Source organism: Lipomyces arxii (assembly GCF_038497795.1).
Source record: "Lipomyces arxii strain Phaff 12-163 unplaced genomic scaffold V1512scaffold_20, whole genome shotgun sequence".
NCBI lineage: Eukaryota > Fungi > Ascomycota > Lipomycetes > Lipomycetales > Lipomycetaceae > Lipomyces > Lipomyces arxii.
Genome location: NW_027117719.1, coordinates 71,252 through 94,857, shown reverse-complemented (window position 1 = coordinate 94,857; position 23,606 = coordinate 71,252). Strand labels below are relative to the sequence as shown.

General features: G+C 44.6%; 12 protein-coding genes across 12 annotated transcripts; 4 read left to right on the top strand and 8 right to left on the bottom strand.

Moving 5' to 3' along the window:
• Positions 1-38: 38 nt before the first annotated feature.
• Positions 39-1,150, top strand: V1512DRAFT_266742 (uncharacterized protein). Its single transcript, XM_066917151.1, has 7 exons — positions 39-255; positions 358-398; positions 455-550; positions 603-638; positions 688-756; positions 799-855; positions 902-1,150. The coding sequence occupies exons 1-7, from the start codon at positions 129-131 to the stop codon at positions 1,055-1,057; spliced, it is 582 nt and encodes a 193-aa protein (XP_066769852.1). The 5' UTR covers positions 39-128; the 3' UTR covers positions 1,058-1,150.
• Positions 1,111-3,734, bottom strand: V1512DRAFT_229185 (SPX domain-containing protein). Its single transcript, XM_066913914.1, has 2 exons — positions 3,603-3,734; positions 1,111-3,546 (listed from the first exon to the last, which is right to left on the bottom strand). The coding sequence occupies exons 1-2, from the start codon at positions 3,683-3,685 to the stop codon at positions 1,227-1,229; spliced, it is 2,403 nt and encodes an 800-aa protein (XP_066769851.1). The 5' UTR covers positions 3,686-3,734; the 3' UTR covers positions 1,111-1,226.
• Positions 3,735-3,875: 141 nt separating this feature from the next.
• On the top strand, positions 3,876-5,157 carry V1512DRAFT_266734 (MRG-domain-containing protein). The gene is made up of 5 exons (XM_066917150.1): positions 3,876-4,108; positions 4,161-4,173; positions 4,223-4,462; positions 4,511-4,959; positions 5,002-5,157. Exons 1-5 carry the CDS (start codon positions 3,909-3,911, stop codon positions 5,087-5,089), a joined length of 990 nt encoding a protein of 329 aa, XP_066769850.1. The 5' UTR covers positions 3,876-3,908; the 3' UTR covers positions 5,090-5,157.
• On the bottom strand, positions 5,100-5,972 carry V1512DRAFT_266731 (uncharacterized protein). Its single transcript, XM_066917149.1, has 2 exons — positions 5,745-5,972; positions 5,100-5,697 (listed from the first exon to the last, which is right to left on the bottom strand). The coding sequence occupies exons 1-2, from the start codon at positions 5,850-5,852 to the stop codon at positions 5,179-5,181; spliced, it is 627 nt and encodes a 208-aa protein (XP_066769849.1). The 5' UTR covers positions 5,853-5,972; the 3' UTR covers positions 5,100-5,178.
• On the top strand, positions 5,871-8,843 carry V1512DRAFT_287760 (uncharacterized protein). The gene is made up of 4 exons (XM_066918122.1): positions 5,871-6,228; positions 6,273-7,319; positions 7,350-7,973; positions 8,024-8,843. Exons 1-4 carry the CDS (start codon positions 6,072-6,074, stop codon positions 8,431-8,433), a joined length of 2,238 nt encoding a protein of 745 aa, XP_066769848.1. The 5' UTR covers positions 5,871-6,071; the 3' UTR covers positions 8,434-8,843.
• Positions 8,844-9,204: 361 nt separating this feature from the next.
• On the bottom strand, positions 9,205-10,505 carry V1512DRAFT_266728 (uncharacterized protein). The gene has a single exon (XM_066917148.1). The coding sequence runs from the start codon at positions 10,130-10,132 to the stop codon at positions 9,482-9,484; it is 651 nt and encodes a 216-aa protein (XP_066769847.1). The 5' UTR covers positions 10,133-10,505; the 3' UTR covers positions 9,205-9,481.
• A 1,182-nt stretch (positions 10,506-11,687) lies between these two features.
• On the bottom strand, positions 11,688-11,900 carry V1512DRAFT_249418 (uncharacterized protein; the record flags this gene model as incomplete). Its single annotated transcript, XM_066914617.1, has 1 exon — positions 11,688-11,900. The coding sequence occupies one exon, from the start codon at positions 11,898-11,900 to the stop codon at positions 11,688-11,690; it is 213 nt and encodes a 70-aa protein (XP_066769846.1).
• Positions 11,901-12,804: 904 nt separating this feature from the next.
• Positions 12,805-13,094, bottom strand: V1512DRAFT_249417 (uncharacterized protein; the record flags this gene model as incomplete). The annotated part of the gene is made up of 2 exons (XM_066914616.1): positions 12,805-12,986; positions 13,019-13,094. 2 exons carry the CDS (start codon positions 13,092-13,094, stop codon positions 12,805-12,807), a joined length of 258 nt encoding a protein of 85 aa, XP_066769845.1.
• A 596-nt stretch (positions 13,095-13,690) lies between these two features.
• On the bottom strand, positions 13,691-14,104 carry V1512DRAFT_249416 (ubiquitin-related domain-protein; the record flags this gene model as incomplete). Its single annotated transcript, XM_066914615.1, has 5 exons — positions 13,691-13,763; positions 13,813-13,825; positions 13,878-13,953; positions 14,004-14,028; positions 14,079-14,104. The coding sequence occupies 5 exons, from the start codon at positions 14,102-14,104 to the stop codon at positions 13,691-13,693; spliced, it is 213 nt and encodes a 70-aa protein (XP_066769844.1).
• Positions 14,105-14,622: 518 nt separating this feature from the next.
• V1512DRAFT_266723 (uncharacterized protein) lies at positions 14,623-16,274 on the bottom strand. The gene is made up of 4 exons (XM_066917147.1): positions 15,956-16,274; positions 15,806-15,877; positions 15,665-15,717; positions 14,623-15,614 (listed from the first exon to the last, which is right to left on the bottom strand). Exons 1-4 carry the CDS (start codon positions 15,981-15,983, stop codon positions 14,796-14,798), a joined length of 972 nt encoding a protein of 323 aa, XP_066769843.1. The 5' UTR covers positions 15,984-16,274; the 3' UTR covers positions 14,623-14,795.
• Positions 16,275-17,373: 1,099 nt separating this feature from the next.
• Positions 17,374-19,638, top strand: V1512DRAFT_292757 (mitochondrial 37S ribosomal mS29 domain-containing protein). The gene is made up of 2 exons (XM_066918307.1): positions 17,374-18,577; positions 18,626-19,638. Exons 1-2 carry the CDS (start codon positions 17,469-17,471, stop codon positions 19,482-19,484), a joined length of 1,968 nt encoding a protein of 655 aa, XP_066769842.1. The 5' UTR covers positions 17,374-17,468; the 3' UTR covers positions 19,485-19,638.
• Positions 19,578-23,400, bottom strand: V1512DRAFT_266717 (uncharacterized protein). Its single transcript, XM_066917146.1, has 3 exons — positions 21,371-23,400; positions 21,104-21,325; positions 19,578-21,054 (listed from the first exon to the last, which is right to left on the bottom strand). The coding sequence occupies exons 1-3, from the start codon at positions 23,048-23,050 to the stop codon at positions 19,684-19,686; spliced, it is 3,273 nt and encodes a 1,090-aa protein (XP_066769841.1). The 5' UTR covers positions 23,051-23,400; the 3' UTR covers positions 19,578-19,683.
• Between the last annotated feature and the right edge of the window lie 206 nt (positions 23,401-23,606).

Here is a 23,606-nt window from a genome sequence, read left to right as displayed (position 1 = left end):
GTTCACGATGACGTATGCGTACTATTACATTACTTAGGGCTTATCTGCACAAACATTACAAACATATTCACCAAAGAAAACTCCGGTTTGTTCTCACATCATCCACTCAAAAAATCTGAACTCGTCAAATGTTCGCGCCCTGCTCTCGATTTGTTCTTCCCACTCAATCCACTTCACGCCTCTTATTCTCTAGATCTTTCTCTGTTTCTACTGCTAAAATGGGTACTAAGACTTACTTCGAAACTGCTGTTGACGGTACGTCTTTTCTTTGATCTTTTTGGTTCTTTCCAGTGTGCTATTTATACGGCAATGATGTATGATCGTCATGGGATTGTGCTGACTTAATTTTTTTTACAGGAAAGCCTTTGGGCCGTATTGTTTTCGAGCTTTACGACGATGTATGTCAAATCAATTGAAATCTCGTCTTTTATTATTGTACTTACTCAAATCATAGGTCGTTCCTAAGACTACTGCGAACTTCAAGGCTCTCTGCACTGGTGAGAAGGGATTCGGCTACGCTGGATCCGGTTTCCACCGTGTCATCCCTGACGTACGTTTTTTAATCAATTATTGTATAAAAATTTGAATCTGACATTCTCTAGTTCATGCTTCAGGGTGGTGACTTCACCAGAGGTGATGTAAGTTTTATTTGTCGACTTCGTCTCTATGCCGATCTGACTTCCACAGGGCACTGGCGGCAAGTCCATCTATGGTGCCAAGTTTGCTGACGAGAACTTCGTCAAGAAGCATACCAAGGTAATCTTTTTGTATATTTTATTATTCGTCGCTAACTGACAGCCTGGTCTTTTGTCAATGGCCAACGCTGGCCCCAACACCAACGGATCTCAGTTTTTCGTACGTCATTTGTTTTTATGATTGGGTATCAAAACTAACTTCCCAGATCACCACCGTTCCTTGCTCTTGGCTCGATGGAAAGCACGTTGTGTTCGGTGAAGTCGTTGAGGGAATGGACATTGTCCAGAAGATCGAGTCTCTGGGATCCCAGTCTGGCCGTACATCGGCCAAGATTACCATTGCGTCTTCCGGAGTTGTTTAAATCAGTTGATCCTTGATTTACTAGCTTCTTTACATTTTTCTTAAAATTACTCTTTAAAATGTATAAACTTATTTACTATTTTTTACTTCAAAATTCGTTCTAGCAATTAAAATTTGTAATCCATGAAAACAATGCCGCTTAACCTTCCAAAATAAAAAATCCCATTGAATTAAAGCCCAACAATCCTCATCAATCCATATCCCAACGTAATGATAACAACGTACGCCAGAGCGCTAGACGGCACACCACGGGTGATAAACATCGACACAGTTAGGTACGGTCGGCCCGTATCGTCGACAGTGCAGATCGCAGTCACATTTGGGAACCCCGAGGTCGGCAGACCCATCGCGCACGAACACAGCAGCGCGGCACCCATGACGAGCAAGTTCGGGTGTGGGTTCTCCATCGCTTGACCGACCTGGGCCACGATGGGCAGTAAAATCAGCGCCGCGACAGTGTGAGAGATGAAGGTCGCGATGATCAGAATCAGCGAGCCGAAAACTACCATGACGCCGTACAAGCCCATCCCACTGACAATGTCTCGAATCCCAATCGCAATGGTGTCTAGCAAGCCCGAGGACGACACCGCGCGACCGAGCGCGATGCCGCCCATGGCAAGCATGATGATTGTCCACATAAAGTTATTGAAATCCTCTTTTGTCAGCAACCCGGTGCCAAAAAACACGACCAGCGGAATGATGGCCAACACGCCCATGTCGCCGAAAACCGATTCGAGCTGGTGCGACACGCACCATAGCGCGATTGTGACGAGCGTGACCGCGGTGATGAAGACCTGGGTTCGGTTGAACGGCTCGTTGTTGCGTTGGATCTTGGTGATGATTGCGCCCTTGTTCGGGTTTAGCGTCACGAGCATGAACGCCCAGATCAGCAAGATGGACAGTATGCACACCGGCAACGCGATGAAAAACCATGCACCCCATGACGGGTTCGGGTACATGTTTTGCAAAGCAATCACATTCTGCGGACTCGCAATTGGTGACGCCATGCCGCCCACGTTCGACGCCAGCGCGATGCCGAGAATGAGTGATTTGGGAAAGTTCGAGTTCGAGTCCTGTGTCCGCAGCAGCGGCTGGATGATTGACAAGCACAGCACAGGGGACGCGACGTTGGAAATCCACATGCTGAGAAACATGGCGACGAACATGGTTGTCAGCAACACGTTACGCGGCTTGGTGCCGGCGTTGCTCAGGACCCAGGTCGCAAGGACTTTGGCAATGTTGTACTTGCTCAGCGCGGCCGCGATGGAAAACCCACCAAGCAGAAGCATAATCACAGGAGTCCACATGGCAGAGAAGATAACCTTGGTCGCATCCGGAGCGCTCAATCGATTATGATACTCGTCATCCGATCGCAATGCACGGAAAACAACAATCAACAAAGGAACGAGCATCGACGTTACAAACAAAGGGACAACTTCGGTTGCCCACAACATCGACGCTGCAATCAAAATTGCCAGACAGCTCTGCTGCTCGGGACTGTCAAGAATAGGGACAGTCAAAAGCACAACAAAAACAGCGATGATTATAACCAAAATCAAAAAAGTCGAGCTGAAGATAAGGCGTGGCAATCGAATAACACCAAACCTGGTCGAAATTTCAATAATGGGTTGAGACAAAATACCTTTCCGTTCAAGTGCATCGACAACAGGATTTGAGCTTGTCAATAAATTCTGGTTTGTAATTCCAATATTCTGCACGTTCTTCTCGATGCCTGCCATCTCACGCCAAACAGTGTTACGTTCCCAGACCACGTACTCGCGCAGATGAACGCGCAACTCCATTTTGGCTTGCGAATTGTCGCCTCTGGTGCTAAGAGCGGCATACACTGACACACACTCGCCTACTTTTTTCTCCAGGTTTGCCTTTGTCGATTCCAAAAACGGATACGAAGTCTCGACAATCTCCGCAATGTAGTTCCCAGCCATCTCCCGGCCCATACACTTTGCATACTTCTTGAGTGCTTTGCCAAACCCGGTCCGGTTCAACTGCACGTACGACCGTAACTCGGACAGACCGACGTAGACGGCGATTGTTCGCTTTTTGAGAGTGATTTTCAAATCCGTGTATTCCGAGACCAGGTCATCCTCGTCGTGAAACTCACCTAACGACATTGAGTCGCTGTTTTTGTCCAGCATTTCGTGACGCTCGGTTGGCATAATGCCACTCTCTGCATCTGACATCTGATGGCGCGCCAGATACGATGACCCAGAAGAAGTGCTAGCCCCGTCCATTGCGCCTCTAGTGTGAAAGTCTTGAATATCGCGTTCCAAAGTATCAAGTTCGGCAAACAAAGTTGATTCTTGTGCCATGTAAAACTGATTAATCTTTTCAAGCTCCGTTGTTAAAGCTCGTCGAAAGACTTCATCATACTCGGCATGCATGTCATTGTGTGGAATCAACGCCGCTCTTTCGGCATCATACTGCCCAACAGCGATACGCGTAGCAGAATCAGCTTCAAGAGAGTGAATACTAATACAATCAAGTCAGTTTCGAGACAGAATAAGCACAGTACAACAGAGCATTACAGTTTCTTTAAGTTTGAGTATCCGATATACTGCGATGACCATTCTGGCACAGCGTTGAACTGAACTGTTCGGCTGAATTTCATGGCTTTGTTTACTTAGTAGTGAATGGGCGCACCAAGTCGAGAATTGACGATCCAGAGCCTAACGAACGTGACGATGATACCAGGCCCTGGACAAAATGCACGTGCGAACCTTATTTTTAATTTATAGCCCCAACCCTAATTTTTTAAGAGACGCGGTTTTTGATGGAACGAGACGTTTCACTCACTCACTCACGCGACACACGTCCGTCTTTTAACGTAGGTCATGACTGCAACTGGGCCATCTGAAGGGTTTACTGTTAATTCTCGCTGTTTGGCCTTTCACGGCCCGCTGTTGTACGAGTCGAAGATACTGAAGATCTGGTTGCCGACTGACAAGCTCGAAGATGCTGATGCTGATGAGATTCCTGAGAATCTAAGAGCTGCAATTGCGTATCTGATTCATTATAAAGGCTGGAAATCATCGTACGTACTCTGTTATTGCTCTGTGGTTTGTACTAACGCGTTTCTTGTTTAGATGGGATGAATGGGTTGGTTCGTGAATAAAGTGAAGTCATGTCGAGTTAACTTGTGTTTTAGTTACCACAAGAACGCGTCTTGCGATGGTCAGATGAGAATTTACGCATGCAAAAGGAATTGAAGAATGAAGCACTACAGGACTTACGAAAGAAGAAAGCTGCAGGCCTGTCTACAGACAGTGCGGCCGCGCCGACCGCGACATCGACGGCAGCTGCAACACAAAAACGGAAAGAGGCAGCTAAGGAGCATTCCGAAGCATTACGGTCGACAAAGAAGTCTCGACGGGAACTGGATGATAAGGTAGGATATCGCGGTTTCTGGTTCGGAAGGCAATGTTAAGCCATTTAGGAGGAGGAATACTTTTCACAGCTCGATGTCACAATCGTTGTACCTGATTCATTGAAAGCTATATTGGCAGACGACTGGGAAAATGTCACCAAAAATGCACAAGTAGTCCAATTGCCACGGACACCCAACGTGGTTGGCATTTTGCAGGATTTCAAGACTGCTTATGCAAAGCGGCGGCTAGGTCATGCCGAGGTAGAAATTTTAGACGAAGTTCTCGCAGGTTTGACGCTTTACTTTGACAAGTCGCTGGGGTCGATACTATTGTACCGGTTTGAACGGCAACAGTATCTGGAAATAACCCGGTCCAAGCCAGGAGTTCCTCCGAGTGAGACCTATGGCGTTGAGCATCTACTTCGGTTATTCGTGTCCCTTCCAGGATTACTTTCGCACACACACATGGATCAACAGAGCATAAACGTCCTGCGAGGGCATATAGAGGAATTGCTGAAGTATGTACATTTGACCGTTTACAGACGTGGACTGACATCAAGATTTCTTGCAAAGAACAGGAAAATTTACTTTACCCAGTCATACATTAACACCACTCCTGCTTATGAAGCCATTTCGCGAGGCACTTGAGTTCGCATAGCATGGGATATTTTGTATATTATGTGATTTTGTACAATAGAACCAAAAACTCCATCCAACTCCCCACCCCATGATAGCACTTAAGTATAATGAAGTGCCAAACTCTTTAGACTCCTGATTTCTTCCTTGAGCGAGTTTGCAAGCTGTTTGGATTGCACAAACACTGACGAATCATTACTATTCTTAACCCCGCCAGTTATGGTTGAGAAGTTCATGTTCTCGACTAGCAAATTGAGATCGTTCGCAATGTAGTTCGCGCTTGAAAGGCCTGGCGTCACCAGCAGCCCTGGGATTACATTTGCCCCGCGTGAAGCATGCCGGAGTAAATGGTAACTTCTTGGTAAATCTTTATCCTCCTTGTCTGCACTTTCACTCGTGCTTGCTTCCAGACTTGCTGGTATGCTGCTACTGCTGCTGTCGTCTGTCTGTGTTTGCGCATTCATGTGCTGGGCATCAGTAGTGTCATTCTCAAGAGCTGGTACCGGCTGTCGCGTAATCTTGAACAACTGGCCGTTCATACGTGCAACAAAGTCAATCGAATACGTGATCAATTCCGCACGCGCTTGTACTAGCTTGAAGAAGTTTGGAAGAATGTAGAGCTGTGTGTGTTATTAGCATGTATAGCATGGTACCGTATGGTTCATACCCTGTGCAGGGCTCCTGTGCTTATGAGCACCGAGATAAAAATATACCATGACCTTAATATGATTTTAAGCACGAGCAATCGTCGCCGTGCTGAAAAGAAACTCGCCATATTCAAATTATATGTGGAAGAATGCGATTTTGTGCGATCCAAATCAAAGACCGGTACTATACCCTTTTTTGCAATCAAACCCTTGAAACAGTCTAACTGTCTGTCGACTATAGTCGGCTCCGAGTGCGCGAGCAACGTAACTAACTTAGAATTCATTTACTTTAATTCGTACAGCCGGTATATTGTTAGGCATTGTTAGTATTTGTGAATTTGTTGGTAATGCCAAAAAACAGCAGTTCGAAAGGTCACCGGCGCAGATTTGGCGGTGGAAATGTCGAGGATGAGGATAGATACGACGGCACAACCGGTGGTCGGGGCCGTGTTAGTGGTAGTGGTAGTGGTAGTGGACGTGGCGGACGTGGTGGACGTGGTGGAGGTAACAACTGAGAAATTTTGGAAGTACATATTCTGACTGGCTAGGCCGCGGATCTGGAAAACCTGCGATGTCGATGCGAGAAGAGGCACTTTACACCTCGCGGCAGCATAAATATAGACGTGATACTGACAGGGATACACCAGTTGAGCGTACGCCGAGGGTGCCGGTGGAGTTTGTCAAGTCTGGAAATTTACTTGGGTCGGAAGAAAAGGAAGATCAAGATGATTTGATTGAAGCCGTTGAGGAGGAAGTGATTGAAGACGATGAGGAGAAAGAGTCAATTGAAAATGAAGATGATGATCATGAGTCTGTCGAGTCGCTGTATAATGAGATTTTAGATGAAGAGGATGAGCTGGTAGAACATACACGGCATTTACCTGTTTCTTTAGCTGTTGATGCCAAGCCTGTGCCTGAGAAAGTCTTTATTGATAGTGATGGAGAGCTACAAGATAACAACTACGAGCCGGCAGAAGGTGCTTCCGCCGAAACTACGGCAGTACCAGGTGTTATACAATTAGAGCCAACTGAAGATTCTGAGCGTCGAGACGCGAAAGACAGACTTGTTGACGAGAGCATGTCGGTTATGCTTGATGGAATGTCGATTGTTAAGGACGAGACACTTGTTGAGTCAAACATAGCGGACGAGCAGCTGTTTGTCAAAGACACAATGGCTGAGCTGCCGAACGAGTTGCTGTTCATTACTGACGAATGCAATAACGACGTCGCAGTGTCTTTGAAGGAAGAAATTGTATTTGTACCGAGGAGATTGCATTCGAGCACTGCGGACCTATTGACTCAACTGCCCAAGCCTGTTGTGACTTCGGTGCCTCGAATTGTTGATGAAACTGTATATCTAGTGCGACCATCTGTTCCTGCCGAGCAACCGGCGAGTTTGTCTAAAAAGGCGCGGAAGGCAAGGCAGGCAAGACTGGAAAATAAGGAGAGAAGAAAGCAGAAGAAGGAAGCGGCGCGATTTATGTATCGGGATGTTATGCCGGTTAAGAAGGACGATGCGTTGGACGACTATATCCAGAATCTATACGAGGCTGGAATTTTAGACGACGAGTCGGATGAAGAGTACAAGGAAGGTAGTGCGTGTCATCCGGTGAATGTGAAGTCAGATCACGATGGCGAGGAGGTCATCAAGGATGAAATTGAGGATCTTGTTGATGCTGTTGTGAATCGTACGCCGAATGGCACTGTGATTCAGAAAATTCAGGAGATTAGTAATATTGTTAGCGATGAAGATGAGGATGAGCATGAGCATGAGCATGAGCATGAGCATGAGCATGAGCATGAGCATGAGCATGAGGAGGATGAGCACGAGGAGAATGATGATGATGACAATGACGATGATGAAGACTACGATGAATATGATGATGACGACATGCTTGATGCAGAGAGGCGATTTGCAGATTTTATGCCAATTCACCAAGCCAGTCGAAAGCAACTCAAGCAAATGCCCGATTTCGGGTTATCAGACGATGAGTTGGAGTATCAATTACGGAGTCAGTGGCTGCGGGATAAGAATTCAAAGAAGAAGAGGAAAGATGAACGTGAAATGTTGCGGGCGCGGGGCCTGTTAGGCAGTAAAGCGAAAAAGAGTGGAAAAGCGGATATGAAGGCGAAGTATAGCAGAGGGATGTCGATTTCAGACATTAAGAGTGAGATTGAAATGTTTTTACGCGATGAGGGGCAGAGCACACTTGCCCTTCCTCCCATGGACAAGAGTTCTCGTAGAGCAGGTACATATTCCTTTTTTTTGCTACGAGGTCGATTTGATCTGACTTTTTAGTGCACGTTCTTGGGGCTGCATATAATTTAATATCTAAATCTGTGGGTGGAGGTAAGACTCGATTTACTATTCTATATAAGTCAGCGAGGAGTCATGCAGAGGCACCGTTTGGGATGATTGATTCTGCAGAAGGGCGGGTGTTCTTTCCTCGCCTGGACAAGAAAGCAGCCAAGGGGTCGCCGTCGTCGAGCCGGGTCAACTTTGCCAACGGTAGTACAGGCCAGTTTCGGCATCGCGAGGGAGACGTTGTGGGAGGCAACGCACCCGAGATCGAGAACGACAACGTTGGCCGTCGGTTGCTTGAGAAGATGGGCTGGGTGTCAGGGTCTGGGTTGGGCAGGAACGGGAACGTTGGGATGGCGTCACCGATTATGGCTAGGGTGAAGACGTCCAAAGCCGGTCTTGGATAAGTTATAATTTTATGTGCGGGCATTTGCGTGTTTGCTGTAAAGCGAGAATTCGTTTAAGAACGAGAAGTTTGTAAAAGAAGGGGTTTTGTAGTGACAGGTACCTATTATAAGCCTTCTTTTATATTATGGCCTTGCTCTTTGAATTAAATGTACCGATTGTCTACATTATGTGTGTACACTGTGCGGGTCTATACATACATATATGTACTCATCACATTATACGAATGACACAAGTCTGATGTCCCCACAGATAAGCAAATGAAACTGCTCTCTAGAACCAAAAGCAAAACTAAGTTCACAAGTGTAAGTAAGAAGAGTATTCTTTCTTTGAAATAGAGTCGAGCAAGATGTTATTCTAAAGTGGGTCGAATTGACTTGGACACAATAAAGTTTTTCGGCGATTGACCAATATTACATAATTTCTACTATATTTAATTTAACTATTAATGAACAATAACCACAGTACTGTAAAAACTATTTTACAGATAATACCTCACTCACTCACTGCCTTAAATGGCAGGATCTAAAATGATACGATAAAGCAAGTCTAAAAAGGCTAATTGGGCCAAACCCTACAAACTTGATAATGGAAAAGTCTAAAATGTTGCTCTTATGTTGGTGCCAAAAACCAAGATTTTAGCATACAAAAGCAGTAGTTTTAGTTGTGCGTTTGATAGAAATCGGAGTTAAGGCAAGCTAACCGACCTTCTGTGCCAAGTAAAACAGACGTTTGTAACGTAACCTTATATTTCTAACAGTTTGTCTAAACGAGGCAAATACGACAGACATTTTAATGCGGAAATTTAAAAATTAAAGTTAAGGTTACAAAATATTGTACAGCGCTCGTCTAAATCAAGAAAGTCTCCGATCTTCTGTTAAAGTCTAAAATTCACAATTTGTGATTCATTTGTGAGTGATTTGTGAAATCATTCAATTCGATTCTTAAAGTTACAAAACCCATCCGAAATATAACGCCTGTTCTTATGCCTATAATAAAAAACTCCTATGTATATGCTTTATGTTGTGTTGTGTTAATCCAATTGTGTGGTTATAGACCCCACCAAATCTCGTCCTTGGAAGATGCACCGAATTTATTGTTGACTTTTTCGAGTATCTCGTTTGCCATTTCATCTGCAATGTCATCTTGATCTTGTGCAGGATGGTCATGCGACGACGATGTAAACGCAGTTTCTTGTTCGGGGGCAGCGAACGGGGAGTACGATCGTAAAGAATTGTGGTCGAAGAATGACGAGTCTTGCATAATTCTTGGGGTCGACGGGAGAGATGATGCAGTCGATGTGAGCGCACGAGGCAGTGTGTCGTGACCTGAATGATATGCGTATGAATCATCCAATTGATGGACTGACGTAGACGACGAGTTCATTGACCGAGTCGATCTTTGAGAAGTAGACAGTGCACGCCGTCTTGTATCAATTTCAAAGCCAGTGTAGTCAAACAGCATTTGTTCAGACGTGCTTGACCCTGCTTCACTCGCAGGGTTTGAATGCCTTGATGACGGACTGGTCAATGCAGAGGGCACATCGGCCATTGAAGATGGGGACCGAGGTAATGTAAGTCTTCGTTTTATCTTTTTGGTCAATGACCGTGTGAGCTGCATGGTGTGGGATTCTTTCATTGTTATTGAATGATGATTTGAGTCGTCCGACAGTTTGATGTCAGGTGGTCGGTCCTGTTGCATGAAATCTATTCAATTGTGTCTAGTATGTATGTGTATGTGCAAATGGGAAAGAATGGTTAAATAGAGAGAAAGAGAAATGAGAAATAGAAAGAGAAAATAAGAGGGAAAGAGCGCATATGATATATGCTCATGCCGACATTTGGTGAACACCGAAGGAAGTCTATAACGTTACCACACCACTCAAAATGTCTTCTTTTTAATTGTGGTCATGTACCAATGCAGATTTTACAGTTGGCAGCTCATCGCGCCCGTCTATTTAAAAACTTGGAGTTTGGGCTTGCAATATTGTGAGTTAAATATTAGAGTTATGAAAACTGGACCCTAACCGGGTTTAGCGAGAACAACTTAGTGAGAGAGTAAAAGTCATTTTAAAGTTTCTCTTCTTGTTCCTCTCTTATGGAGGCCGGTGGGCAAGACCCTCTTTATGCTGTCGATGTAAAGTCGCGATCACTTAGAACTTTAACACATGCCCCGATGGGAGGAAACTGTAGACGTAAAGTCGGGCCGAGGTCGTCAGGTACAAATTTGTAGTCTAGTTTAACGCACTGTACGCCATAGAAAAGTTGTTCGTTTACTTTTTAATTCAAACAAGAACACTATTTGTCTATGAGTTGACCACATCTTGATCGAGAGATGCCGTTTAATGCAGAGTAGTAACAATCGATGCATAAGGTGCAGGCATACTGTTGACGAAACAGTAAATCAATATAGTCTGAATAAAAAAAATGCTATTATAGTTCATTAAGATAACGGCTTTGCTTTGCAGAGTACTACTAATGGCGTGCTACTGGTTTCATTCGCATCGGTCCCTTACCCATGTACCGTCTAAATCAAATCTAGAGTTTTTTCTCGGCCGATGAAGGTCTACTTCATATAATTATTATTACTCCAGAGAGAAAACTATCTTCGGCAAATTAACCGTCTTCACGAGTCTCATCTTCTCTTGAACTGCTATGGTTCTAGTGAAATACATAATTTCACTCATTAAAGAATCATACACTTGTAGACACCGTTAACTGTTCCAGAAGTTTAAAGTAGGACAAAACGTTGACTCGTTACATAGCGATAGCTGCATTCTTTCTATCAAGACTTTTTACATAAATCAGCCTACAGTCAGTTTGCCATCCATCGGTTTTTCGTCTTGTTTGTCTAAGCTTCAAAATAAAAAAAAAATAAAAAAAAAAATAAAAAAAAAAATAAAAAAAAAAATAAGTCAGTGTAGAATCATACGATTCGTTTTAACAATCTTGGCAAGATGAATCTACTGTTATGCAAAGTCTCAACCAAAAGGACTCTTACTGGTCATAACATATGCATGCGCTCCACAATCCTTTTGTCTTGACTTGTGGTAGATAAATACTATATCTCTGAAGGTTTTTAGGAGTAGTTCGTGTAAACTTTATATGCAAAGTCTTAACTTTCAAACAACACCCGTCCCTTTGAGCCAAGCAAGCCAAAGAAGAAAGGAAAACCTTAGTACATATAATAAATATACTCAACCAATCGTTAAACATATCTAGAAATGTCACTTAACGTCAGTTTGAACCTTAAAATTTCAAAAGTTACCTGCGGAACAACTTGCGGACTTCTTCTTGTCAGCGTCACCAAAATACAACTTGGCAGCGTCCAGATTCATCCATGTTCGCGGATCGGGCAAGATCTGGTCTGACTCGAGCAATTGCACCAGCGCTTCGAAATGCGATTTGATGTCGTCCGCTTGTTGTACTCGAATAAATGGAATCCCCTCGACTAAGCGCATGAGAGACATTCAATGCATTACCTTTAAAACCGTGCCAGACGCGTTAACGTGATAAATCGGAGCCTCGAATAGCGTTCTTGCCTGTATTTTTGAATGCTGAGGCGAAAATGTCATTCGCATGCGAAACAACCCGCCATCAAGACTTGTCATAGGTCGTCCAATGTAAATCTAATTCGTATGTCTTGATACTGCAATACTCCAACACAAACCCACCATGGCCCAGTGAATCGTCAATTAACTCAAGCAGCACGGTGTCTTGATGTTTTTCTTTCGGCTCCATAGATATTTGTTGATACTGCAATTGCAAACTCGAGCCAATTCCTTCTTCCAGATTTTTATTTTACAGCCTTGCGTCGCCCAGCTCTCAGTCTCCTTATTTAGAGCTTCATAAACCTTGTGCATCCTTTTTTCAAGTTCATTGTACGAAAAAAACCTGTCATTCCATTGTTGTCTTCAAACGGCATCGTGTTGAAAAATTGACCAGCACGCACTTTAGCGTATTCCAACTCAATTTTTTTCAGAGTAATAGTACACAAATAGACGTCTGCAGTAGTCTTGAAATAGCAAAGATTTGTTTCCCACGTCAAAATGCACCTTTCCATGTTTTTTTTTGTGCCAGTCCCAAGTAGCTTTCTAGTCGTTGTAAAATAGAAATTCTCAATGTCTCGTGCATGATCTGTAAAACGTTAAAAGCAATTGGTGCTGCCAAATCTGATTTCGCATTACTTTTCGACAATAACTTTCCCTGTCATGCGTGAACCTGCTGCTTTCGCCAACTTTAGCCTCAAACCCGGGCTCGTTATCGAACGGATTTGCGCTCAGAAGACTCTGGATCGGCAGTAACACGGATTTTTATTTCTTGCGCCGGTGATCACTATTCACCCGACAAACCCTGCCATGTTCTAGCTTTCATTCAGAGCTTGCACACTGACATGGTAGTCAGCAGCGTTACCCCAGTACAGACAGACAAACTTTGCCTGTCGCGTAAATCTAGCTCGATGTCAGTCATGGTTCCACTATTCACGTTTGGGTTAAATCGTGTGCGACCGTTATCCGTAGTCAGTGCCGTCACTTCTGGCTTTTTTGTCCGATAATCTGATCTGTCAGAATGTTCGCTCGAGCCAAACCTTTTTCTAACTCCATTAAAAACTCAAACATTCCGTACTGGTACGGCGTATCCGGAGGCCCAACAATCAATGCCATCACGGTCGCGATATTCTCAGGATCATATCATACATGAATACCTAAGCCGAGGTAGATGAGAAAAACCTCTCATTTTCAAAGTAACGAGCGAACGCATCAAGTCCGCATTGTGCTGCCGTCAACACCTTTGCTCTTCTTAAAGTGAACGTACGACTAATGGCCTAATCACCGTCCAGTTATGAGCAAACAGCAGCCTTTTGCAGACTTAAGGAGATGTTGGTGCGAGTGAGGCCCTCTACGCGTACGCAGGAACAAAGAATAGAAGCAGTCTGACACATTCTGTCCAATGGCTTGGCCAACCATCTACGACAAACGACAATAAGCGCTTTCCATTGTGTACTGCAAACTTCTCGTGAGAATTGGTTCTAGTGCGTATGATGTGCCTCCGACAGCCGCATCATACAGTTTTACTCCTGAGCAGTCGTACAAAGAGGCTTGTTATACAACGTTTAATTGTCGTGACTGATTCATATGCTGTGTTCATGTAACAGATTCATTGGTGGTGGATAGATTAATGTGCTATACCAACATTTACGCATAATACCTATGAAAAACGCCAATTAGCGACATTCCATCATCAATCCGAGCATAAAATCTTACAGTTCCAAGTTCATTCCATTGTGAATCTCATAGTCTGCAAGTGTGATGTGATCTTTAAATGCTGTGTATCTAATTAACTCGTCAATAATTCAACTCCATATTTCCCTAGTCTGTGTACCCTTTCTTCAAAACTATGCCCATTTGTTAGCATCCTCTGTCTATTTCATTGTAAGAGTAGCATACTAATCTTTTCTGGCGACGTTCCAATTTGACTCGCAACCAGTTTTTTGAAATCGCCAATCGTGTCGTCCTCTAAACACTATAGTCGTAAATCAGACTCATTTCTACCATAAAATCAAAACTGCACACTTTAACCCGGATCTTCTTTCCTAATCTAATTTCGTTAAATAAGTCTATTTATGTATCTTAAACTCTTGAGCTTACCGATCATTACAAACAACTTCAATCATCTTTATTAATGGGTTATGTAAAGAACAAGGCTCGCGACGCTGCAAAACATTCTGAAGTCATTGCATTCAAACCTTAATTTGCACCATCTCACTGCGTACTGGTTCTAGTTAAAACTGCTGTTTCTGCCAATAAAGTGACTTATTGTTAAATGCGAATAAATCAAGCATATTTTTAGTTTTGAATTTTGTAGTAAATCAACAAATAAGCGTAGTTTACCGACCGCTGCCGTAGGATCAATCAGTTGTAAATGATGGCAGCAGGAACTCCGTCCTAATTTTCTATACTTTAACTTGGCATTTTGCTATTAAATTTACAATTCTTTGACGCTATTTTATAATAATATTCAGACGCCTTTCTACGCTATTTGTGTGATACCTGCTTGTCAAAACACCATACACCTTCAGGACTAGTCAAATCCAAATAATCTTCAGGGGTCGTCAAAGTTGGGAATTCAGGTCCGACAAACTTGCGTGTAATTAATTTCACGGTCCAAATCAATTCAGCTTAGTCAAGCGTATAATACATCCAAACAATCTATTGATCATAATAGTCTATTTATAAAATATAATATTCTCTATTGAGGCGCACAAGCCGTATGTACAATTCGCCTGTACGAGTAGGCTTTAAACAAAAGTGAAATCATTAAAACGATGTAATGCAACCTTCAGTTCTCTAATCAAACTCCCATGTCTACTCGCTCGCATCTTCCTCCTCGGCCAATAACTTCTCACACTCTAAGGCTGCCATGCATCCCGTGCCAGCGCTGGTGATTGCCTGCCGGTATCTCTTGTCCTGCACGTCACCAGCAGCAAACACGCCATGCACGCTAGTCATGGCAGTGCCAGGCTTGGTAATGATGTATCCGTCCTCGTCGGTCTCGATCTGGTCCTTGACGATGGAAGTTGCGGGAACATGGCCGATTGCGTAAAACAGCCCCTTGACCTGAAGATCGCTAAGTGAGTTGTCTTTGGTAGACTTGATGACAAGCTTAGTCAACAGACCACTCTCGCCTTTCGCCTCAACAGGCTCAGTATTCCACAGAATTTCAACCTTGGGATGCGCTTGCAAACGCTTGGCCATGATGCTTGACGCACGCAGCTTGTCACGACGAACAAGAACGTAGACCTTTGAGCCGTACTTGGTCAGGAAAAGAGCTTCCTCGGCAGCAGAGTCACCGCCGCCGACGACGACTAATGGTTGATTTCGAAAAATTGGGACAGCACCGTCACACACAGCACACGCACTGATTCCAGATTGCCAGTAAGTCTCTTCTCCAGGAATGTGAAGACGTTTGGCTGAGGCACCAGTGGCCATGATGATGGTATCGGCCGTGTTTGGCTCTTCTTCCTCGTTGTCTTCTGTCCAGTACTTGAACGGACGGGATGACAGATCGACCTGAGAGATGGTCTCGGTGATGATTTCTGTACCAAACTTCTCGGACTGAGCACGCATGTTGTCCATGAGCTCAGCACCGAGAATTCCATTGGGAAAACCAGGAAAATTTTCAATCTAGAATAACAGTCAGCACCAACTATTGATGTCTCAATGCAAACACAAACCTCGGTAGTGGTAGTCAACTGGCCACCGGCGGCAATTCCGTTAGCAAGCATACCTATTAAATAAGACGTTAGTATTTACTTCGAGATCTATATACGGGCGCAAAGATATGAAACCTTCGCACAATTGAAAGAATCACATACCCTCATAAAGAACAGGCTTGATTTCAGCACGAGCAAGATATATAGCAGCAGTATGGGCAGCAGGGCCGGAGCCTAGATGACAACAGGTCAGTCTATTGTTTTTCCAGTCTTATTCCGATAACTGAAATTCGGCGCAAGTCTAAAACATACCGATAATGACGACTTTGGAATGGGTCATTCTGGAATTGTAAGATGTAGGATCTGAAGATTTATTATTTGCAGTCAATAAAAGACCACCCGAGGAAGCAGCTGCTGATAAATATACTAAAGGACGACGACGGAACGCGAATTTAGCAAAAGCTTGAACCAGTGTGGCTGAATACAATGAAGTTGAAGATGATTTGAACACTGTGAAAAAGATCACACTCAATAAAGCAACAATAAGAAGAAGAACCTAGCGGAGGTCTCTGAAAATGAACTTCTTTTTGTATAAAATAAGGAAAAAAAAAAGGGCAAGAGTCGAGGTCGGGAACGGATGACGGAGAGGGAGCGGCCGAGGCGGGTTTGAAGGTGGATGAAGTGGCAGTGCTCTATACTGATATATCGAGTACTTGATGGCTTACTAAGAAATTCTACACAATGCATTTATTGTTTATATTAAGAGATATAGGTTATTACTAGTGCATTTCATACTTATTATACAATTGCTTTATTTCATGACAAATATCTGTAGTATTCTATTATGTGCCATACAATTGCAATGTAAGCATTGATTAGTGATATGGAGGGGTGCGGCTCATGTGGCAGTGCAATTTCAACCATGTTTTGTCAGAAACGGCAATTCTAGACTCCCACCGTACACAAGTTACCCGGCCTTCTAGACCTTGAACAGCACTTGAATTGAAAGTCCAGCCAAATTTTTTTGGTCGAAAATGGCATTAAGAAAAGTAAATAAACTTGATAATTTAGATACAAGAAATGGTCTGGATTTGTGTATTGATAAAGTGGTAATATGTCAACTGTTTAGTTCACAACTGTGTCTACGCAGATTGTCCACGGCATCAATTCATTTTTTAATTATCAATTCGCAGTGACATTTTCAGTGCTCATAAGAACAAGCACCGAAATCCCGACGATCCGAACAGACAGTTTCAGAACTGGGTGGCAGCTTTGGCTGTACATATACGACTCATCCCTGAGTTTTGACTCTTTCATATATGCGCGTACGCAAAAACACGAAGCAATGTCCATGCAGTACGTGCCCTGCGTCTGTCGTACGCTTGACATTTCGTAGATCTAGTCTTATCACTGCATCATGAATTGTCTCTTCTTCACTCTCAAATAATCATCGACTCTATAACTACGTTTCAGCACTTTACGCTTGTCATGACATCAACTCCACATGCCACACGCGTTGACATTCTCAGACAAGGCCAGAGCGTCCGTTCTTCGGCCTTGTTAAACGCCAAATTTTATTCATAAACAACGTCATATTTATGCCTTGAACGCCAAATCGTTTCAAACAGCATTGTGCGGCTTATTTAAGGGATTTGTACATTTTATTAAGCAGGGTAACTTGTGATGCGAGCCGCGAAGAATCCTTAGACAATTTTTCGGAATCGCGAACAGACAAAAGACAGAAGTGCATTGCATTTCACCGCATGTTGCACCCGGAACAGACTCATTTATTACTCGATTAAGGTCGTATACGTTCCGTGCAAACATGTCGCGACTTTTGCATCAGTCGGTGGCTGGCCGGGCCCATCAGCCGGCCGTATACTTCACTATTATCAGTAGGCACCAAATGATCCACACTTCTCAGCCCGCGTTCGCAAAGGCGTCGCCTGCTGAGGCAAGAGTTGCCATTTCACCTTTTGCAAACAGAGTGAAGAAAATGAAGGCGCCACTGTCTACGCCAAAGAAAGCGAATGGAACATCGATTTATAGCTTCAAAGATACAATTAAACACAAATTTGGTTTACCCGTCCCGAACCCTGTCAATCTTGAAGGACTGTCAATGCCGCCGTTGAGCTTTTCATGGTTTGCCAAGAAGCATGCTGGCGAGAACGATGCCCAGACCGAATCAATTGAAGCTTCACAATCTCAAGACTTCTCACACAGTCAGGTCGAATTTGGGAAAGAGACAGAGACTACGGAAGAAGATGCCGAGTTTTATGAGTTTAAGGAGCCTACAACTGTTGTGGAAGACAAATATGCGGAATTGCGAGACGTTAATGGTTTATACGAGCATGCTGGAAGATTATGTATATACAACGACAAGACAGTGGACTTTTTGAGGAAAGCGAATGCGGTCTTACCTAAACAATATTTTAACTTGTTTAAAGAGCAAGCAACAATTCTTAAGACCGAGACTGCTGCTCTTGCTCAGGTGTTGCTAAACGCAAAGTTGAACAAAGAGAGTTATCGTGCACTGATTGTCGGTAAAGCTGGAATGGGAAAAAGTGTTGTTCTTCAGCAACTTATTGCTTTGGCCAGGACTCATGAGGCGTTTGTCATTCACATTCCTGACGCAGAGGACTTGGTTGACGGATGGGTTGATTATCAGTACAACGAGGCGGAGGGCATCTACGACCAGCAAATGTACACTAGCCGGCTCATGAAGCAAATGTACCGGTCCAACTCAGCCGTGTTGAAAAAGTTTCAACTCACAGAATCTTACACTTTCAGCTCATCTCGAACAGAGACCACGACTCTGGAAAAATCAGTAAATACAGTGCATGACTTGTTGAAGTTTGGCGCTGCCCATTCACGAAGCGCGGTCCCGGTTTTCAAGGCTTTGATTGCTGAGCTTAAAGTCCCACGCGTTTCTACGTAGGTTCCACATTACTACACGCGACATTTTGGCTAACTAGTTTAAAGAATTCCGATTGTGGTTTCGGTCGACAACGTCAGCATTTTTGCCGACAAGCCTATGACCGCGTACCGCACCAAAGACTACAAGTCGATTCCTTATGACCAATTTTATTTGCCCAAGCTAATTGTCGACTTGTTCGAAGGCAAGGAATCGTTCCCGTGTGGATTCACTGTCGGCGCGACATCGTCTCAGTCAAGCAACAATCTGACTATGCGCCGCGTGTACGATCAAGACCAGCCAACACCGTACACTGACCATCTGAAGGAAAAGTATGACGACAAGCTGTTTCAGACTTTCCAGTCTATCGACAAGATCGAGGTGTTGCCGTTCACAATGCGAGAGTCCCGGCTGATGACCGAGTACTTCGCTATGTCTGGAGCGATCCCAGACTTTGCGAAAATCCAAGACGATTTCGTGTACGGCCGGGCCTTGGTTGCACGTGAAGGTCACGCGTGGCTACAGTCCCGCCGCAACATGTCGCGGTACGAAGCAAAGATCAAGGTCGAAGAGTCGCTGTACGGTCCCGCCGCGTCGCTGACTGAACCTCGGATGACAAAAATTGAAGGCGTGACGCTGTACTCCCCGCGTGTGTTCCGCGAGTTGACAGATATGAAACCGGCCGTGCTGGCACAATACCAGATCGACCGTAAACGCGTCGAAGAAAATGAGCGGCTGCACGAACTCTCGGCCGATGAACGCCAGGCTGAAGAGAGTGCAAAAACTCTCGCGATTAAACTCGCAGCAGAGGCGCTGAAGGAACGTAAGTTCGAGTTTTGGAAACGATATGTCGAGCTGAAGTACTTTGCTGCCGGTGGCGGTGTACCGCGTGCGCTCACAGACTCGTGCTTGTTCCCAATCATGTAAAAATGTTTTTTCAATGGCGTCTTATTCGTGCCAGTAAATAGTTTCTTTAAATGTTTCTTATGTATAACTTGTCGGCATATGATTACGCGCGAATTTAAAAAACCATAAAATGCTATAATTCCTACCTATAATGCAAAAATATACAAAATTCCACAAAACCAACTGGATGTAAAATGCAAAATGCTCCCTCGCTCACTTATCAGTGCTCGAGTTTCGGCGTGCTTCCGCCCAATTTCGGCATGCTTCCAAACCGCATCGTCCCGGTCATCTTTGGTGTACTCGTTCGCGACCACGCCGATCTCGATGATTCGGTTGACCGCATCGACGCCATTGACGAAGTCTTGTTGATTTTTGCGTCCGCGTCCAGCGCGCTTAGATAGTTGTGCAACTCGCCGTTGCACACCCCGACTGTCTCCAGCTCTTCCTCGAGCGATGTGAACTTCAGCAAGAAAGGTAAACTAATGTCGTCAATCTGGTACGGCCCGGTTTCTGACATGTCGGCTAACGTCTTCTTGCAGTACTGCCGCAGTCGCTGCATGCAAGCCTTGTTCCAGGTCATCTGAATATCAATCCAGTTCCGCGTGACTGCAGTCATCATGTCATCCACTAACTTTAAAAACTTAGGAATCTCCTTCACAATCGAGCTGTTGAGCGCCAAGTATGATTCCGCCAGCGCGGTTGTAGTTTTGTCTGGCACCATGCCGCGGTCTCGCAGACTTGCGTACCGTTTATAATCAGGCAGCTTGCGATCGCGCTTCGCCATAGACCTGAGCGGCCGCTCAAACAACTCAAGAACCTGCTCCAACGGCAGTACCACATGACTCGCAACTTTCGATTTGAAACTCACTAGATCAGTCTCTTTCATTTCCGCAATCGCACGTCGTAAACCTCGCCGCTGCAATTCTAGTTCTGCAAAATTGCCCGACTGCCGTAACGTCGGCGACTCGGTCGCCGAAATCCTTTCGACCGACAGCTTCGACCAGTTCTCAAAAGAGCTCGCAAGCGCATGCAACTTGTCGACTAGATTGGCCGACACCTGGTATGCTGGCCCGAACGCTTCTGTAACAGTTTTTAACTCCAGATAACGCCGGCGAAATCGATCGACAAGAATATCATAAGACCGGTCGTTGACTTCGTACTTCTCAGATATACCTACAGACGTCTTAAGTTTTTCTGACGACCGCACAAACCCTTTGGTCACGCCTTTTCGTAGCTCAGTGCTCGCTGTGTCCGGCATGAGCGGGGTTGACTGCTTAGACCTGTTTGTTCGGTCCGTAATCGCCTGAATGGCGACCGCAGCCTTGTCAATAGACGGCTTGTCAGGATGACTGTCAGGCGTGCATTCCGAAAGCGACTTCAAAATCATAGGATACTTCATCAACCGCTGAACTGGTTTGATCAGTAGTGACTCCAAGTTCCATGCATTCGTGTGTGATCGACTGGCGCGCTGGCACGATTCTAGCCATTTCGACATCTGGTTCGGGTTATTCGAAGTTAGTCTATTGAGCCGGTGGATGGACTGCTCGTGCCATTGACAATACTGCTGATACACAGTCTCCAAACGAGTGACCTACAAACGTTGGAAATTCATACGCTTACCTAAAATAAATTCAACTTACCGCTTGTAGAAAAGTCTCCCCGATATACGACTCGGTTTCTTCCATAACGCACGAATCTGACCCGCTTATGGTTCTGCTCAGACTGAGAGCCTGCGCTCCCGCACTCTGCAAACTGCTGTGAAATTTGTACGTGAAGTCAATGACTCTATCAAGGTGTTGGAAAATGACAGAAACGTCATCGTTGCTGATGAAAGACTGCGCTGCTGCAGGTCGTCGATAATACTATGCACAGTCAGGCAAAGTTAGTCGAGCTATTTCCAATCATACCTTATCAATGACCATCAAATCAGCCAAATAAGCAGTCTCAGTATCGAGAAGCTCTCGAATTAGATGTAGTCGTTTGCGCTCCTGCTTCAAGTCGAGTTCAGACGTGATTGGTCGTAACGCAAATGAATTCCTCGGCGCCGTAGTACTGGCCGTTTTCGAACTTGGGACCGTTCGAGCTGACATCAACATCGAGATCCCTGTCTCTGACATCGAAGGCACGCGTCTTGGTTGAGGTGTGAAATAAACTTCTGATTCAACATCTTCTCGAGGCGATCTGAGTGGCGTTTTCATTTCTATCGTTTTATCGTCCTCTGAAACCGAGTTCGTGTCATCTGGAGACGTTATTTGACTGGAAGTCGGTGTTAAAAAATTAAGCACGCTTGTAGCTGCACTACTCGACGTGTTCTCTATCGGTTCAGTTCCAAAAGTACCGTCTGACCCTTGTTCTGACACCGGTGGTACCGGTGGGGGGGCGAAAGATCTCATCGAAGGCGGTAGTGGTGGTGGCATGGCCAACGAATCTAAAGTCGGGGAGCCAGTAAGCTCGTTCGTAGTAGCTCGATACAGAGGTGACACCGATCTTGAAACCCTTCGACCTGCGGCTGCTTGCTTTGCCGCTAATCCAGCACGTTTCGCAAAGTTCTTCAGTCTTGGCAAAGACCGCTGTGATTTCAATGAGTGAGGTTTGCTCGACGTACTCGAGCTGCTTCCCGAATTACTGTTAAGGCCGACTGTACCTTCTATTTGAATAGGAAGTTCAGGTACTGGTATGGCATTGTCGACAGAAGTTGAAGAGACGTATAGCGCATGCAAATCCGGACTCGATCTTGACATTCTGTCTCTACTCAGTGTCGAAAAATCTAGTCCAATGGCTTGACGTCGTTTAGAAGAGCTATTGCCAGACACTGATCTAGCTGTAGACAACGGCGCTGTCGACGATAAAATACTTAACTGCTGCTCATTATCTGCAATTTTATTTATGCACGCGACCTTGTTTATAAACAACTCTTCCTTTTCTTCCAGAAGTTTGATTGTAGGTCCCGTTGTACTTTGTATAGCACTTTCTGTCGACTTATTCTCTGCTCGTACTTCTGATTTGGTCGATTTTTCCGGTTTTATGTCCTGTTCTCGCGGTAACTTCACTGATTCAAAAGATGCGGTATAGTACGATTTTCGTATACTTGACCGAGGTGGCGGTACTTCGACAGGAGTATAACTTGCATTCAATGAGTTCTTCATAATCGCCAAGTTCCTCCTATGAAACTGCTTCTTCGATCCATTTGTTGAACTAAAATAGTATCCGGATGATTCGGATGCTGTTGATGCCGGGGAGTCTTCAAGTGGACTGCTACTTGAAAGATATTGTTCTGCAGTCTCACCATTTGACGACGGCGATGGGAATGGGGAAGTATTCGCTGAATTGTTGGACACAGACGATAGTGCAAGCGACGGTTTCCTTGGTCTCTGTGGAGTACTCAGTGGCGGTTTTCTCTCGCTTGGCTGGTTCACTGATCCGTTTCGAGATCGTGAACGGGTTTCAAATGGCTGTTGTCGGTTATGAGTCTGTATCTGTGAGTCGTAAGCATCGCCGTTTTTGACTATCTCTATAGCTAATGGTGGCCGGGTTCGAGGGGGTATAGCTGGTGGAGTAATTGGATCTGGCATATCTGGGTCAGACATTGTAAACTTCTGTGGCAGCGAAATTGGCGGAAGGAAGTTTATAGGAGGTAAAGTTAACTCAAACGTAGAAGTTGAATATTCCGTAGAATGACCGTCTTTATTGGAGCAATGAGAATAGGATGAAGTAATTAAAGGGCTGGCAATGCCGAAGTTGGCAGACCAGGCGAGCGACGGAACAATCAACAGCTTTTCTAACGCTAATTTAAAATAGTTCCGACTGTTTTGTGAAATCACTGAAGAATGACAGTCATTATCAACAGAGTCATTGTCTTTGTCAGTGGAAGATTCTGAGTTCAATAAAATGTTAGTGATCCTTTGAATGGTGTCTCGGGGCACTGAACAAGAGTTTGTCGTTCGTACTCGCTATACAACACAAACATACCGCTATTTACAGACGCCGCATGAAGACGCCTCATCATCATCCCTTGACCGGGGGCAGCATAGGCGTTATAAATTAATGTTAAATATAGAAGGCCCTTAATAATTCTTTAAACTAACAAAGAGGAGTGTAAGAGAATGGGAAAAATAGAAGGAGGAATTGGCCTCATATATATGA